Source organism: Schistocerca nitens, chromosome 3 (genome assembly GCF_023898315.1).
Source record: "Schistocerca nitens isolate TAMUIC-IGC-003100 chromosome 3, iqSchNite1.1, whole genome shotgun sequence".
NCBI classification, from domain to species: Eukaryota; Metazoa; Arthropoda; class Insecta; order Orthoptera; family Acrididae; genus Schistocerca; species Schistocerca nitens.
The window spans coordinates 604,669,634-604,684,284 of record NC_064616.1 but is presented as its reverse complement, the minus strand read 5'-3'; the positions used below and the strand labels follow the sequence as shown (position 1 = coordinate 604,684,284).

Genomic DNA, 14,651 nt, shown 5'->3' with positions numbered 1-14,651 from the left:
CACTAGTACAGTGTATATCCACCTTTCGCAGCAATGCAGGCTGCTATTCTCCCATGGAGACGATCGTAGAGATGCTGGATGTAGTCCTGTGGAACGGCTTGCCATGCCATTTCCACCTGGCGCCTCAGTTGGACCAGCGTTCGTGCTGGACGTGCAGACCGCGTGAGACGACGCTTCATCCAGTCCCAAACATGCTCAATGGGGGACAGATCCGGAGATCTTGCTGGCCAGGGTAGTTGACTTACACCTTCTAGAGCACGTTGGGTGGCACGGGATACATGCGGACGTGCATTGTCCTGTTGGAACAGCAAGTTCCCTTGCCGGTCTAGGAATGGTAGAACGATGGGTTCGATGACGGTTTGGATGTACCGTGCACTATTCAGTGTCCCCTCGACAATCACCAGTGGTGTACGGCCAGTGTAGGAGATCGCTCCCCACACCATGATGCCGGGTGTTGGCCCTGTGTGCCTCGGTCGTATGCAGTCCTGATTGTGGCGCTCACCTGCACGGCGCCAAACACGCATACGACCATCATTGGCACCAAGGCAGAAGCGACTCTCATCGCTGAAGACGACACGTCTCCATTCGTCCCTCCATTCACGCCTGTCGTGACACCACTGGAGGCGGGCTGCACGATGTTGGGGCGTGAGCGGAAGACGGCCTAACGGTGTGCGGGACCGTAGCCCAGCTTCATGGAGACGGTTGCGAATGGTCCTCGCTGATACCCCAGGAGCAACAGTGTCCCTAATTTGCTGGGAAGTGGCGGTGCGGTCCCCTACGGCTCTGCGTAGGATCCTACGGTCTTGGCATGCATCCGTGCGTCGCTGCGGTCCGGTCCCAGGTCGACGGGCACGTGCACCTTCCGCCGACCACTGGCGACAACATCGATGTACTGTGGAGACCTCACGCCCCACGTGTTGAGCAATTCGGCGGTACGTCCACCCGGCCTCCCGCATGCCCACTATACGCCCTCGCTCAAAGTCCGTCAACTGCACATACGGTTCACGTCCACGCTGTCGCGGCATGCTACCAGTGTTAAAGACTGCGATGGAGCTCCGTATGCCATGGCAAACTGGCTGACACTGATGGCGGCGGTGCACAAATGCTGCGCAGCTAGCGCCATTCGACGGCCAACACCGCGGTTCCTGGTGTGTCCGCTGTGCCGTGCGTGTGATCATTGCTTGTACAGCCCTCTCGCTGTGTCCGGAGCAAGTATGGTGGGTCTGACACACCGGTGTCAATGTGTTCTTTTTTCCATTTCCAGGAGTGTATATATAAAAACAAAGATGATGTGACTTACCAAACGAAAGCGCTGGCAGGTCGATAGACACACAAACACACACACAAAATTCAAGCTTTCGCAACAAACTGTTGCCTCATCAGGAAAGAGGGAAGGAGATGGAAAGACGAAAGGATGTGGGTTTTAAGGGAGAGGGTAAGGAGTCATTCCAATCCCGGGAGCGGAAAGACTTACCTTAGGGGGAAAAAAGGACGGGTATACACTCGCACACACACACATATCCATCCACACATATACACACATATATATATTAATGATATGAATATAATAGAGGGAAACATTCCACGTGGGAAAAATATATCTAAAAACAAAGATGATGTGACTTAGCAAACGAAAGTGCTGGCAGGTCGATAGACACACAAACATACACACAAAATTCAAGCTTTCGCAACCAACGGTTGCTTCGTCAGGAAAGCTTGAATTTTGTGTATATGTTTGTGTTTGTTTGTGTGTCTATCGACCTGCCAGCACTTTCGTTTGGTAAGTCACATCATCTTTGTTTTTTATATATATATATATATATATATATATATATATATATATATATATATATATATATATAGAGAGAGAGAGAGAGAGAGAGAGAGAGAGAGAGAGAGAGAGGTAATATATTTCTCCAGTCAACTTGGAAATTATGCTCTCAGAATTTTAGAAATAAATTTTAAGTGATACAAGATTTTCCTGTAATATATTTTTGTACTTACTAAACAACCCGATGACAAACTGCATCATATTTTTGCTACATTTTAACTGTTCCACTGCCTGAACTTAATGTGTCATATTGATAAACAGTACCCTATAACAGGTCAGATGAATCTTTTTGTAGGATACGTCTTTTTGTATCAGTTAGTCTTATTTAATACTGTCAACGTGGTTTTAGTCCCTCCTCCCCCAAGTGAATTTTGATGTCCATTCCACCTTAAATCACTCCTGGTACCTCCACATAGCTATTTGATGGCTGTTCTGATTCCTCAGATTGGAGCAATTAAGGCATATGGGATACTTTCACCTATTTACATACACACTTTCTTATGTTTGGAATCAGCTTCAAGTTTTTACACTAGGAACTATTTATAAAGCAGTTTTGCAACAATGTGACATCCATGTACACAACTGCATCACTTATTAGATATCTACTGTTGTCATTCATCACACAGTTTGTATGTACAGTGAATAGTAATTGTCCTCTAACATTTTCTTGCAGTATGCCCAATGACACTTTTGGTTCTTTCAGTGATAACTGTCAATCCAGCCACATACCTGGCCTGATATTCCATAACCAAGTGTTTTTCTTACTAAGTGACGGTGCCTAAGTACACCAAAGACTTTCTATTAAAAAAGGACACAGAATATTTCATATCTCTCTGCAGACCGCTGTCTTCACATCAGACAATATTGAGTACATAAGAATTATGTACCTTCCATTTTGTACAAACTGGATTACAGGTAGCAGATGCTCATTGGAACAGGCAACATTACAAAAAGAAGTACACAATCTCGAGCTTCTGCAACTACCTGCATCTTTCATTAAATTTGAAAAAAATTACAGAAAAGAACAGAAACTAGAATTTTCAAAAGCATTGAGGATTATACAGAAGATATGGGTTGAAAAATTTACAATATCAGGGCTTAAGTGACTTCTGTTTCAGTTTGTTACATTTCTGGTTTTCCCTTACTATGCAGTTTTTCTTGGTTGACAAAGGAACTGGAAGATTCCATTCATGAGTCTCTGCTGCCTGCCATATTTTCACATGTCACTCTAGCAAGTATAGCAGTTTCATTATTTCCAATGCACACTGTAGTTTAATGTTTGCTTCCCATCTGTTGGATTTGTAAATTGCTGCATATAAAAGTTCAGCTGCATGCTATCTTCTCTATCGAGAAAAAACTCTCTGCATTGAAGGACATCTAGAATACCATGTGAGTAAAACGTACACAACATGATCTAAGTGATGTATTACATAAAAAAGAAGTGTATTCAACAGATAACAACTATTAGAGGAAGAGTGAAGCTATTTTTTTTATTTTCATATTACAAGTAGAGAGTGGCAGACTGTGCTGTACAAAAATAGAAATGCTGAAGAAGGGCTCTGTCTCATCTCACTGAAAGGATGGTTGTTAATAAGGCTGAGAATGGGTAGAGGGGGCATCAGCATCTAAACATTTACTACCCATTTAACCGTTCATTAAATATCCCATGATATATGGGGGGGGGGGTGAGGTTAAAGTTACATAGTCTACTGGTTATGAGACCATTACAGATGGAATGCAACTCTGCCTGGACAAGGTATGTGCAGAAAAACATTCAAGGCCTTTTTCACACAACTATCATAGGATTTGTCTAAAATGATTTAAGGGACCCCTGAGAAACCTAGATCTGGACTGCAGGATGCATATTTGAACCTTATAGTACCTTAACAACTGAACCACTTTTCTCAGTCCCTAAATTATTAGGTAATACTTATAATTTTTTGATAAATTTAAAAACATACTAAAACTGTATTCTTCATTTGTAAAGAGTATTAGTAATTCTGTGCAATAAAGTGACTGTACAGTAAATCAGAATTTTTATTTTGGTTTGTGCCTGAAGCAAAGAAATTGATACAGAAGCTGTTGATTCAAAAACAAAAACTTCGCATGATGCAAGATTACTTATAGTAGTACACTGCACATGCTGGTCACTAAAATAGGTATATGTCTTGTTGTCACCATTGTTTCAGGTGGAGAGATACATACATCACTACTGAAAGAAAACTATCATATAAATACTCATGGACAACAGTGTATACAAAGGATCCAATAGACAGTACCTCATAGTTCCACCAGATTACATTAAATCAATAACATCAGTTGCACACGTTTTTGTCCCATTATAACATATGGATGAAAATTTTGGCATAGTATAACATACGTGAATGTATTGTACATAAATGAATTCTCATATGCAACTCAAAAAGTTTTAACAGAGAGAAAGCAGCTGACTAATGTGAGTGAACTGAATACGATCTCACATTATATACACTACTGGCCATTAAAATTGCTACACCAAGAAGAAATGCAGGTCACAAACGGGTATTAATTGGACAAATATATTATACTAGAACTGACATGTGATTACATCTTCACTCAATTTGGGTGCATAGATCCTGAGAAATCAGTACCCAGAACAACCACCTCTGGCCATAATAATGGCCTTGATACGCCTGGGCACGGAGTCAAACAGAGATTGGATGGCGCGTACAGTTACAGCTGCCCATGCAGCTTCAACACGATACCACAGTTCATCAAGAGTAGTGACTGGCATATTGTGATGAGACAGTTGCTCGGCCACCATCGACCAGTCATTTTCAATTGATGAGAGATCTGGAGAATGTGCTGGCTAGGGCAGCAGTCGAACATTTTCTGTATCCAGAAAGGCCCGTACAGGACCTGCAACATGCGGTCGTGCATTATCCTGCTGAAATGTAGGGTTTCGCAGGGATCGAATGAAGGGTAGAGCCACGGGTCGTAACAGATCTGAAATGTAACGTCCACTGTTCAGAGTGCCATCAATGCAAACAAAAGGTGACTGAGACATGTAACCAATGGCACCCATACCATTATACCGGGTGATTCGCCAGTATGGCAATGACGAATACATGCTTCCAATGTGCGTTCACCGCGATGTCGCCAAACAAGGATGCGACCATCATGATGCTGTAAACAGAACCTGGATTCATCCGAAAAAATGACATTTTGCCATTCGTGCACCCAGGTTTGTCGTTGAGTACACCATCGCAGGTGCTCCTGTCTGTGATGCAGCATCAAGGGTAACCGCAGCCACGGTCTCCGAGCTGATAGTCCATGCTGCTGCAAACGTCGCTGAACTGTTCATGCAGATGTTTGTTGTCTTGCAAATGTCCCCATCTATTGACTCAGGGATTGAGACGTGGCTGCACGATCTGTTACAGCCATGCGGATAAGATGCCTGTTATCTCGACTGCTAGTGATACGAGGCCATTGGTATCCAGCATGGCATTCCGTATTACCCTCCTGAACCCACTGATTCCATATTCTGCTAAGTCATTCGATCTTGACCAACGCGAGCAGCAGTGTTGCGGTAAGATAAACCGCAATTGCGATAGGCTACAATCCGACCTTTATCAAAGTCGGAAATGTGATGGCACGCATTTCTCATCACACGGGGCATCACAACTAGGTTTCACCAGGCAACGCCAGTCAACTGCTGTTTGTGTATGAGAAATTGGTTGGAAACTTTCCTCATGTCAGTGCATTGTAGGTGTCGCCAACCTTGTGTGAATGCTCTGAAAAAGCTAATCATTTGCATATCACAGCATCTTCTTCCTATCGGTTAACTTTCACATCTGTATCACGTCATTTTTGTGGTTTAGCAATTTTAATGGCTAATTGCGTACAAGGAAGTGCTGTGAGGCCAATAAGTTCATATACAAACCTGAAGGTCACAAAACAACTTGTGTGGGTGTAGTAGATACTGAGTAAGTCCAACAGACTATAACCAAAATGACATGGAAATTAATAAAAATAAGTAATGGAAAGCTACCCTGGATTGTACAAGTGTGTACTGATTTTGTTGAGATTTACCCAGCACACAAATTTAGAAACTCCTAATCCTCATAGATATGTTCAAAGATACATTGCAGCCCATTACAGTATGTGTAATTAATGATGTACTCCTTTGTAATTCTGCCACTTGAGATTGTATGGAAAATATGTCGATGAACAAAGGTGGTGGGATAAATGTGAGAAGCAAAAGCAGCAATGAGAGTGAATGTGTGTTCCTGCAACCAATCATCTATTGTTTTTTATGTGGGATGACTTCATGAGGCCACTGATTTTTGGAACTTTCACACCACTATGTTTGTGTTGATCACATTTTCATCCACTTACTGAAGAGCTGTCTTTTTATAATTATAAAATCATGGCTTCTTGTCAAATTTTCTTAATTTTTCTCAACTGACCATAACAATTGAGACAAAAAATTATGACAAGAGGCTACAAAATGTATGTTTTTCCTCTCCACTTATCATTTTTTTATGTAATATGTGAATCCAGAAAGCAGCAGAATCTTATAGAGAATTTAAAATTGAGAGTCACACCTAAGTTCCGTATGACAAAAAATGGCAGCACAGTACTCTGTGTTAAAGAGATATTGAGAATAATTTTGTCTGAAAAAATTCATCAACTGGACGGAAAAATGCTCAACCAGTATACTGTGAACTCAGCTAAATGAGTTCTTATTTTGCTTTTACCAGATATGGCAATTATTACATGTTTCATACATTTCTCACACTGTTATGGCATTTACTGACTCTGGGTTGTGAGATGAACATACCATTATTAAGACTACAGTGAACATGCACATTATTATTTTGTTCAAGTCACTGTATATTCTTACTTACAAATGAAACTATCTCAGAAACATGAATGCATAAGAGAGGATTTTCTTTAATGAATTGGCTTTGTAACTGTGTGCAGTGTTAACCACATCATAATCACATCATGGTCATTGGATACATATTTTTTATACCAATAGTCTCCTGCATTCTGATGCCTAAAAATGAAGGCTATGTGAAGTTACTGAGTTGACAAGAACAAGGTACACTATTTTAATGGTAATCAGATCACATGTCTGCCTGAGTCATCAAATGCATATCAAGGGCTACTCAAACTGCTCAGATCTACATTGCTGTGTGTATTCCACTATAGAGCATTAGTTACAGAGCGGCCAAGGAATTTATTTCATTGACACATTAAATAGCTTTATTTTCAATAACTCTTGATTCTAGATATGTTGAATGGTTCTTTGATGGTATGATGCTCATATGAGCTGTTTTATTCCTGTCACACAAGGGTCAGGGTCATAGCCCTTTACTGTTGTTGGCTAGGTCAACACTCATGTCCTGCAGAGAAATGTTAGGAGAAGCTAACTAGGTTTCCATTATCAGTTAATATCATAGTTACAGATGATGACAGGTTTTTAGGAAGACCCTTAACAAACAGAATTAAAAGAAGTGGATATATGATATCTTATCCAAATGAGCTGTTTTCTCATGCTATGTCTATCAGCTGTTTTTGTTTGGTAGATAGGACCAGGGCTGGTTTAAGGCACAAGCAACACAAGCTGCCACTTGGGTCATCAAGCTGAGAGGAGAGCCAAATGTGCCACATCTGTAAGATTTCTATGCAGGATGTATCGAAATTAGTAGCAGTGAATGGGGCAACCCAAATGCAAGGCTTGCATACAGTGTGTATCCCAGTTAGCAGTGAAAAATCACATGGGTGAAAGTGGATGGGGGCACACCAAATGATAAGTTGCTTGCGGAAAAAAATGTTCTCATACTGGCCCAGGATAGGAATGTAACCACTCCTTCCAGTTAACTCTTCTGTCATAAGTATCAAATTTGTCTAATACACTACGCGATCAAAAGTATCCCGATACCTGGCTGAAAATTACTTATAAGTTTGTGGTGCCCTCCATCGGTAATGCTGGAATTCAGTATGGTGTTGGCCCACCCTTAGCCCTGATAACAGCTTCTGCTCTCACAAGCATACGTTCAATCACACTAGAAGGTTTTTTGGGGAAACGTAGCCCATTATTCAACGAGTGCTGCACTGAGGAGAGGTATCGATGTCGGTTGGTGAGGCCTGGCACGAAGTCAGCCTTCCAAAACATCCCAAACGTGTTTTATATGATTCAGGTCAGGACTCTGCGTAGGCCAGTTAATTACAGGGATGTTATTGTCATGTAACCACTCTGCTATAGGCTGTGCATTATGAACAGGTGCTTGATTGTGCTGAAAGATGCAACCGCCATCTCCGAATTGCTCTTCAACAGTGGGAAGCAAGACGGTGCTTAAAACATCAATGTAGGCCTGTGCTGTGATAGTGCCATGCAAAACAACAAGGGTTGCAAGCCCCTTCCATGAAAAACACAACCACACCATAACATCACCACCTCCAAATTGTACTGTTGGCACTACACACACTAGCAGATGATGTTCACCGGGCATTTGCCATACCCACACCCTGCCATTGGATGGCCACATTGTGTACCATGATTCGTCACTCCACACAACATTTTTCCAATGTTCAGTCATCCAATGTTTACACTTCTTACACCAAGCAAGGAGTCGTTTGGCATTTACCGGCATGAAGTGTGATTTATGAGCAGCTGCTCGACCATGAAATCAAAGTTTTCTCACCTCCTGCCTACCTGTCATAGTACTTGTAGTGGATCCTGATGCAGTTTGGAATTCCTGTGTGATGGTCTGGATAGATATGTGCCTATTATACATTACAACCCTCTTCAACTGTCAGTTGTTTCTGTCAGTCAACAGACGAGGTCGGCCTGTATGCTTTTGTGCTGTACGTGTCCCTTCAAGTACCCACTTCACTATCGCAATCGAAACACTGGACCTAGGGATGTTTAGGAGTGTGTAAATCTCACATACAGATGTACGACACAAGTGACACCCAATCATCTGACTATGTTCAAAGTCCGTGAGCTCCGCAGCACACCATTCTGCGATGTCTAATGAATACTGAGGTCGCTGATATGTAGTACCTGGCAGTAGATGGCAGGACAATGCAGTTAATATGGAAAACATGTTTTGGGGGGTATCCAGATACTTTTGATCACATAGTATACCACAGAATGATTTAAAAGATTGAAAGCCCTTATGAAGTCCCTAAAAAGTCAGTAAACACTGTATCTTCATTGAAAACATACAGTAACTGATTTGCAAATGAAAAGAAAGCTACATTTATTTATTTTTCTAAAATTTAAAGCACTGTGCTGCTAATAAGGGGTTACTCTCCAGAAATGTCAGTCCTCGTGTACAGGATGAATCCTAACTCCACCACCAAAATTTCAAATGTTGTTCAGGAATATTTTCTGAGTATTTTGGTATAAGGAACTCATGTTCTGCAGTAGCTCCTTACAGACTAACAAAATACATATGATTTATTTGATTTGCTAGCATAATTATCTTTGATCTACAAAAATATCTTTACAGCAGTGATTTGAAATTTACAATCACCAAGTTGTACATAACAAAACAAAGAGTAACATAAAAACCCTCAGACGACACACAAATTTTTTCTCAGTATGTGCAATCTGTTCTGTCAGTATACAGCATGTATGCAACAAATGCAGAACTGTTTCCTTACAGGTATCGTTCTAAATATCAACCAGCATGATCATGGTAGTTTGCACAATCATGCACCATCAACTGTCTTACATGTTTAAGAATCCAAAGAGTTTGTCATACTATATCCACAACTGCAACAGTCCTAAAATCTATGACTTCTTGAGTATCACCAGAAGTTGCATAAACTGGGTTTTTCACATACTCCCAGAAGAAGAAATCCATTGTGCCCTGTGTGGTGAGAAAGCTGACCAGGGAACAGGGCCACCTCAACTAGTCTACTGTTGACCAAACTGCATGTCATGGTGGTTCCTAATATCAAGTGCAAAATGTACTGTTGTCCAGTCATGCTGAAACTGCACAATCTGACAAACTATTTGCAGCACATCTTCTAGCAACTGTGGGATGACAGGCTGAAAGAATATTTTGTACGTGACTCCAATCAGTTTGTCAGGAAGTCATGTGACTAGGGCCTCGCATCAGGTAGACTGTTCGCTGGGTGCAAGTCTTTCAATTTTACGCCACTTCGGCAACTTGCGCATCCATGGGGATGAAATGATGGATTAGGACAACACAACACCCAGACCCTGATCGGAGAAAATCTCCGATCCAGCTGGGAATCGAACCCGGGCCCTTAGGACTGACATTCTGTTGCACTGATCACTCATCTACTGGGGGTAGACTATGAGGAAGTACATTAAGTACAGTCACCCCACATATATGTGGATTTTTGTCACCCCATATATGGCTAAGTCTACTGTTGAACATGGTGCTCCAAGCCATATGGCCTCATCTGCAAACAATATGAAAGCAGGGAAGTTGTAGTTTTCAGCACATTACTTAAGCAATCACTTTTCAAACTCCATTCAGCAGGTTGTAACAACTGTACCTTCTGTGGATCTTACAAGTGCTATTGTTGAAGAATTTGCAAAGCAGTTGTTTGACTTGAGTCTAGGGCTCATGCGATGTGCTCACTTCTGGTGGAAAAATTGTCACAAATTGCGTGTAACACATTCTCCTCCAGATCAGCTGTTCTGGCATACCTCACATGTCCAGTATCTTCTATTCTAACATTTAAGGTTGTGTATGTATGTAAAAATGATGTGATTGCCATCACTGCAACAACAATTCAGCATTGTGCCATTGTGCTGTGCTTGCGTTGCTTTCAGTGAATGCATATCTGAGATGTACACTCCTGGAAATTGAAATAAGAACACCGTGAATTCATTGTCCCAGGAAGGGGAAACTTTATTGACACATTCCTGGGGTCAGATACATCACATGATCACACTGACAGAACCACAGGCACATAGACACAGGCAACAGAGCATGCACAATGTCGGCACTAGTACAGTGTATATCCACCTTTCGTAGTAATGCAGGCTGCTATTCTCCCATGGAGACGATCGTAGAGATGCTGGATGTAGTCCTGTGGAACGGCTTGCCATGCCATTTCCACCTGGCGCCTCAGTTGGACCAGCGTTCGTGCTGGACGTGCAGACCGCGTGAGACGACGCTTCATCCAGTCCCAAACATGCTCAATGGGGGACAGATCCGGAGATCTTGCTGGCCAGGGTAGTTGACTTACACCTTCTAGAGCACGTTGGGTGGCACGGGATACACGCGGACGTGCATTGTCCTGTTGGAACAGCAAGTTCCCTTGCCGGTCTATGAATGGTAGAACGATGGGTTCGATGACGGTTTGGATGTACCGTGCACTATTCAGTGTCCCCTCGACGATCACCAGTGGTGTACGGCCAGTGTAGGAGATCGCTCCCCACACCATGATGCCGGGTGTTGGCCCTGTGTGCCTCGGTCGTATGCAGTCCTGATTGTGGCGCTCACCTGCACGGCGCCAAACACGCATACGACCATCATTGGCACCAAGGTAGAAGCGACTCTCATCGCTGAAGACGACACGTTTCCATTCATCCCTCCATTCACGCCTGTCGCGACACCACTGGAGGCGGGCTGCACGATGTTGGGGCGTGAGCAGAAGACGGCCTAACGGTGTGCGGGACCGTAGCCCAGCTTCATGGAGACGGTTGCGAATGGTCCTCGCCGATACCCCAGGAGCAACAGTGTCCCTAATTTGCTGGGAAGTGGCGGTGCGGTCCCCTACGGCACTGCGTAGGATCCTACGGTCTTGGCGTGCATCCGTGCGTCGCTGCGGTCCGGTCCCAGGTCGACGGGCACGTGCACCTTCCGCCGACCACTGGCGACAACATCGATGTACTGTGGAGACCTCACGCCCCACGTGTTGAGCAATTCGGCGGTACGTCCACCCGGCCTCCCGCATGCCCACTATACGCCCTCGCTCAAAGTCCGTCAACTGCACATACGGTTCACGTCCACGCTGTCGCGGCATGCTACCAGTATTAAAGACTGCGATGGAGCTCCGTATGCCACGGCAAACTGGCTGACACTGACGGCGGCGGTGCACAAATGCTGCGCAGCTAGCGCCATTCGACGGCCAACACCGCGGTTCCTGGTGTGTCCGCTGTGCCGTGCGTGTGATAATTGCTTGTACAGCCCTCTCGCAGTGTCCAGAGCAAGTATGGTGGGTCTGACACACCGGTGTCAATGTGTTCTTTTTTCCATTTCCAGGAGTGTATATTGGCCAACTTTTCATCAGTAAACAGAATGAAAGTTTGAGAGTGGGTAGGGGGTTAAGTAGGTATTACTGTTTTCAACTTCAAGTACTAACATATGCTCTGTTGCACAGATATTTTCCCTTCATTACCAATACAAATATAAATGGGAGAAAGAAATCAAATGAAGAACAATAACTCTGTAAAGAGCCACTGGAGAACACAGGACACTTATACCAAAATACTCTCACAATAGACCAGAACAGTCACCAAAATTTTGTCAATGGAGTTCAAATTCAACTGTACACAGGATTTTTCCCTCTTATGCCTTTGACAAATCACTGGCTACATATTTGTGAGTTATAAAAAGCAAGAAAATATACTTGATGATGATAATGATGATAATGGTCTGACCACGAAACACATACTACTTATAACAAAAGTGTGACTGATGTTTAATACTGTTTAATTTGTGAATTGTGAAGCATAACACCTGTGGCACAACCATAATATTTTACACAAGTCGTATTACAGTTCTTAAAAAATGGAAATAGTTCTACAGCAAACTGATTCCTATCTTCTGCATTGATTGTGCAAATTATAACACCCAGCAATAATAAAAACAATAAATAGCATGTCAACAAATTGTTATAGTCATTCTAAAATACCTTTCAGACAGTTAATTGGCTTGAACATTGACACATACTCATATTTCTCCGTCTTTTTGATTAGCTGTCCATCTTTGATCCATTTGATGCTAAATGGTACAAGGGATTCAACTTGGCATCGCAAAGTGATAGGCTTGTTAATAACAGCTGTTATCTCCTTTTCAGCAGTAACAACGGGTCCATCTGAAATACAGAGCATATTTCATGCAGATACCCTTATATTTCTTTTGTTCTTTATTTCTACCATATTTTTTTCTCATGCTGATGTTCTGGCATGCAGATATTGATAGTCTCATGTAGTATGATTTTACACCATTGCTTGAATAAAGAATGACTGTATTCAATCAACAATATTAATGAGAACTATTTTTATACTTTCACACTAGTTTTTATTTTACTATCCTTTGATTTAATGATTGAACTCAATAACTTAAAATTATTTCTTCCCATATACTAATTATATCACAGTTATTATATTTCATGTTTTGTAACATATGTAAATGTAAAACAAGAAAAGAATTCCAAATTTTAACACAATTTACTTCAGCAAAAAGAAAGTTCTTTTCACTATCTTCACTTGGAATATGGCTGGTTGAGCGCATTCTTTTTTCTTTGTCTCAAAAATTATGTGTAAACATTGTTCTCATAATACAACATAGTGTATACATTACTGAAATCTACATAATATAACTATGCTCCTTCCATTTACATTTTTTTACATCCATAGTGTCATAATACCCTCTAATTCTGCTGAAACATGGTGAGGCATTGCAAGTGTGGGTTCCCTACAATCTCCATAGAGAGTTCCCTGCTTGAGATGCTTCTTTGTGCATGTGTGTCACTTGTACATGGTCTGTTAAAATTTTGTGCAGCAACCCACACTATAATTAAGATACAGACTATATTACATTGCTTAAAACATTCAATAGTAAAGTACAGAAGGACAAGCAGTTGATCAAAACAAACAGTTTTGAAATCTTTTCACATACTCAGTTTCATTGTTAGGGATGTGAAATTTTGCAGATAGCTGTTAATTCAAGACAATACTTTTATATGAAAATTTTAGTGATATCTTTCAGTTCCTTTTCAAGCACTTTTAATTTCTTAAACCCTCAATATAGCCTCATGAAATTTCCATTGAATGTGTCTGCTCCTTACCTTAGAGACACTGCTCCAAATAAAGGCTGCTGAGAGTAGCACTTTTGCAACAAGACAGACTCATGTGATTGTCATTGTCACCAACCTCCCCAGTTCCCACTCTGCTATGACTGTGTGTCCAATTCCTATACAGCAATGTTACAAATTGTGATATTGGAGTTAGATATTTTATTTTGCAGAGAATCCTATAGCCCCACAACTGTTACAGGTGAGCAGTGTAGAGTGAAATCATGTGCTGAGAGTGTTTTTGTAATAATAGAAATGCTACAATGTGATGTATTATTGAGGAGATGTCAGAAAATAAGTCACACATTATTATGGTATGCCGAGTAACTTTTATTGAATGTTGCAGCAGACCTCAAAGTAACACAGACACATGACACTGTTTTCCAACACAGCAATTGAGTCTCTGTAACAACAGTCACAATGTTCAGCCAATCATTCATTTCTTCAATGACAGAAATCTGCTCCTTGGTGACAGAGTTATTCAAGAACAGCTATATAGATGTCACCATTGTTGGAAAATCTCCTCCCCCAGATGCTGCTTCTGCTTGCCGAAAAGATGGAAATCACATGGTGCAAGATAAGGACTACCTGATCAGCATCACCCACATATGTGCATCCTTCATCAATTTGTTGGTCACATTTCACTACAGCTGGACATGAGATTGCATTTGATCTAGACATTATTAGAACTTTATGGTGAATCTGTATGTAATTTAGACCTTTTTGTCCAGACAAATCATACTGTCTTGCATTCATAAAC

The 14,651-nt window shown here is 41.7% G+C and overlaps 1 protein-coding gene across 1 annotated transcript in view; it reads right to left on the bottom strand.

Moving 5' to 3' along the window:
• LOC126248535 (hemicentin-1-like) overlaps nt 1–14,651 on the bottom strand; it is an 838,517-nt gene that overhangs the window by 596,658 nt on the left and 227,208 nt on the right. Inside the window, exon 8 of the mRNA XM_049949594.1 lies at nt 12,766–12,910. Within this exon, the coding sequence (XP_049805551.1) occupies nt 12,766–12,910 (145 nt within the window). The remainder of the gene's footprint in view (nt 1–12,765; nt 12,911–14,651) is intronic.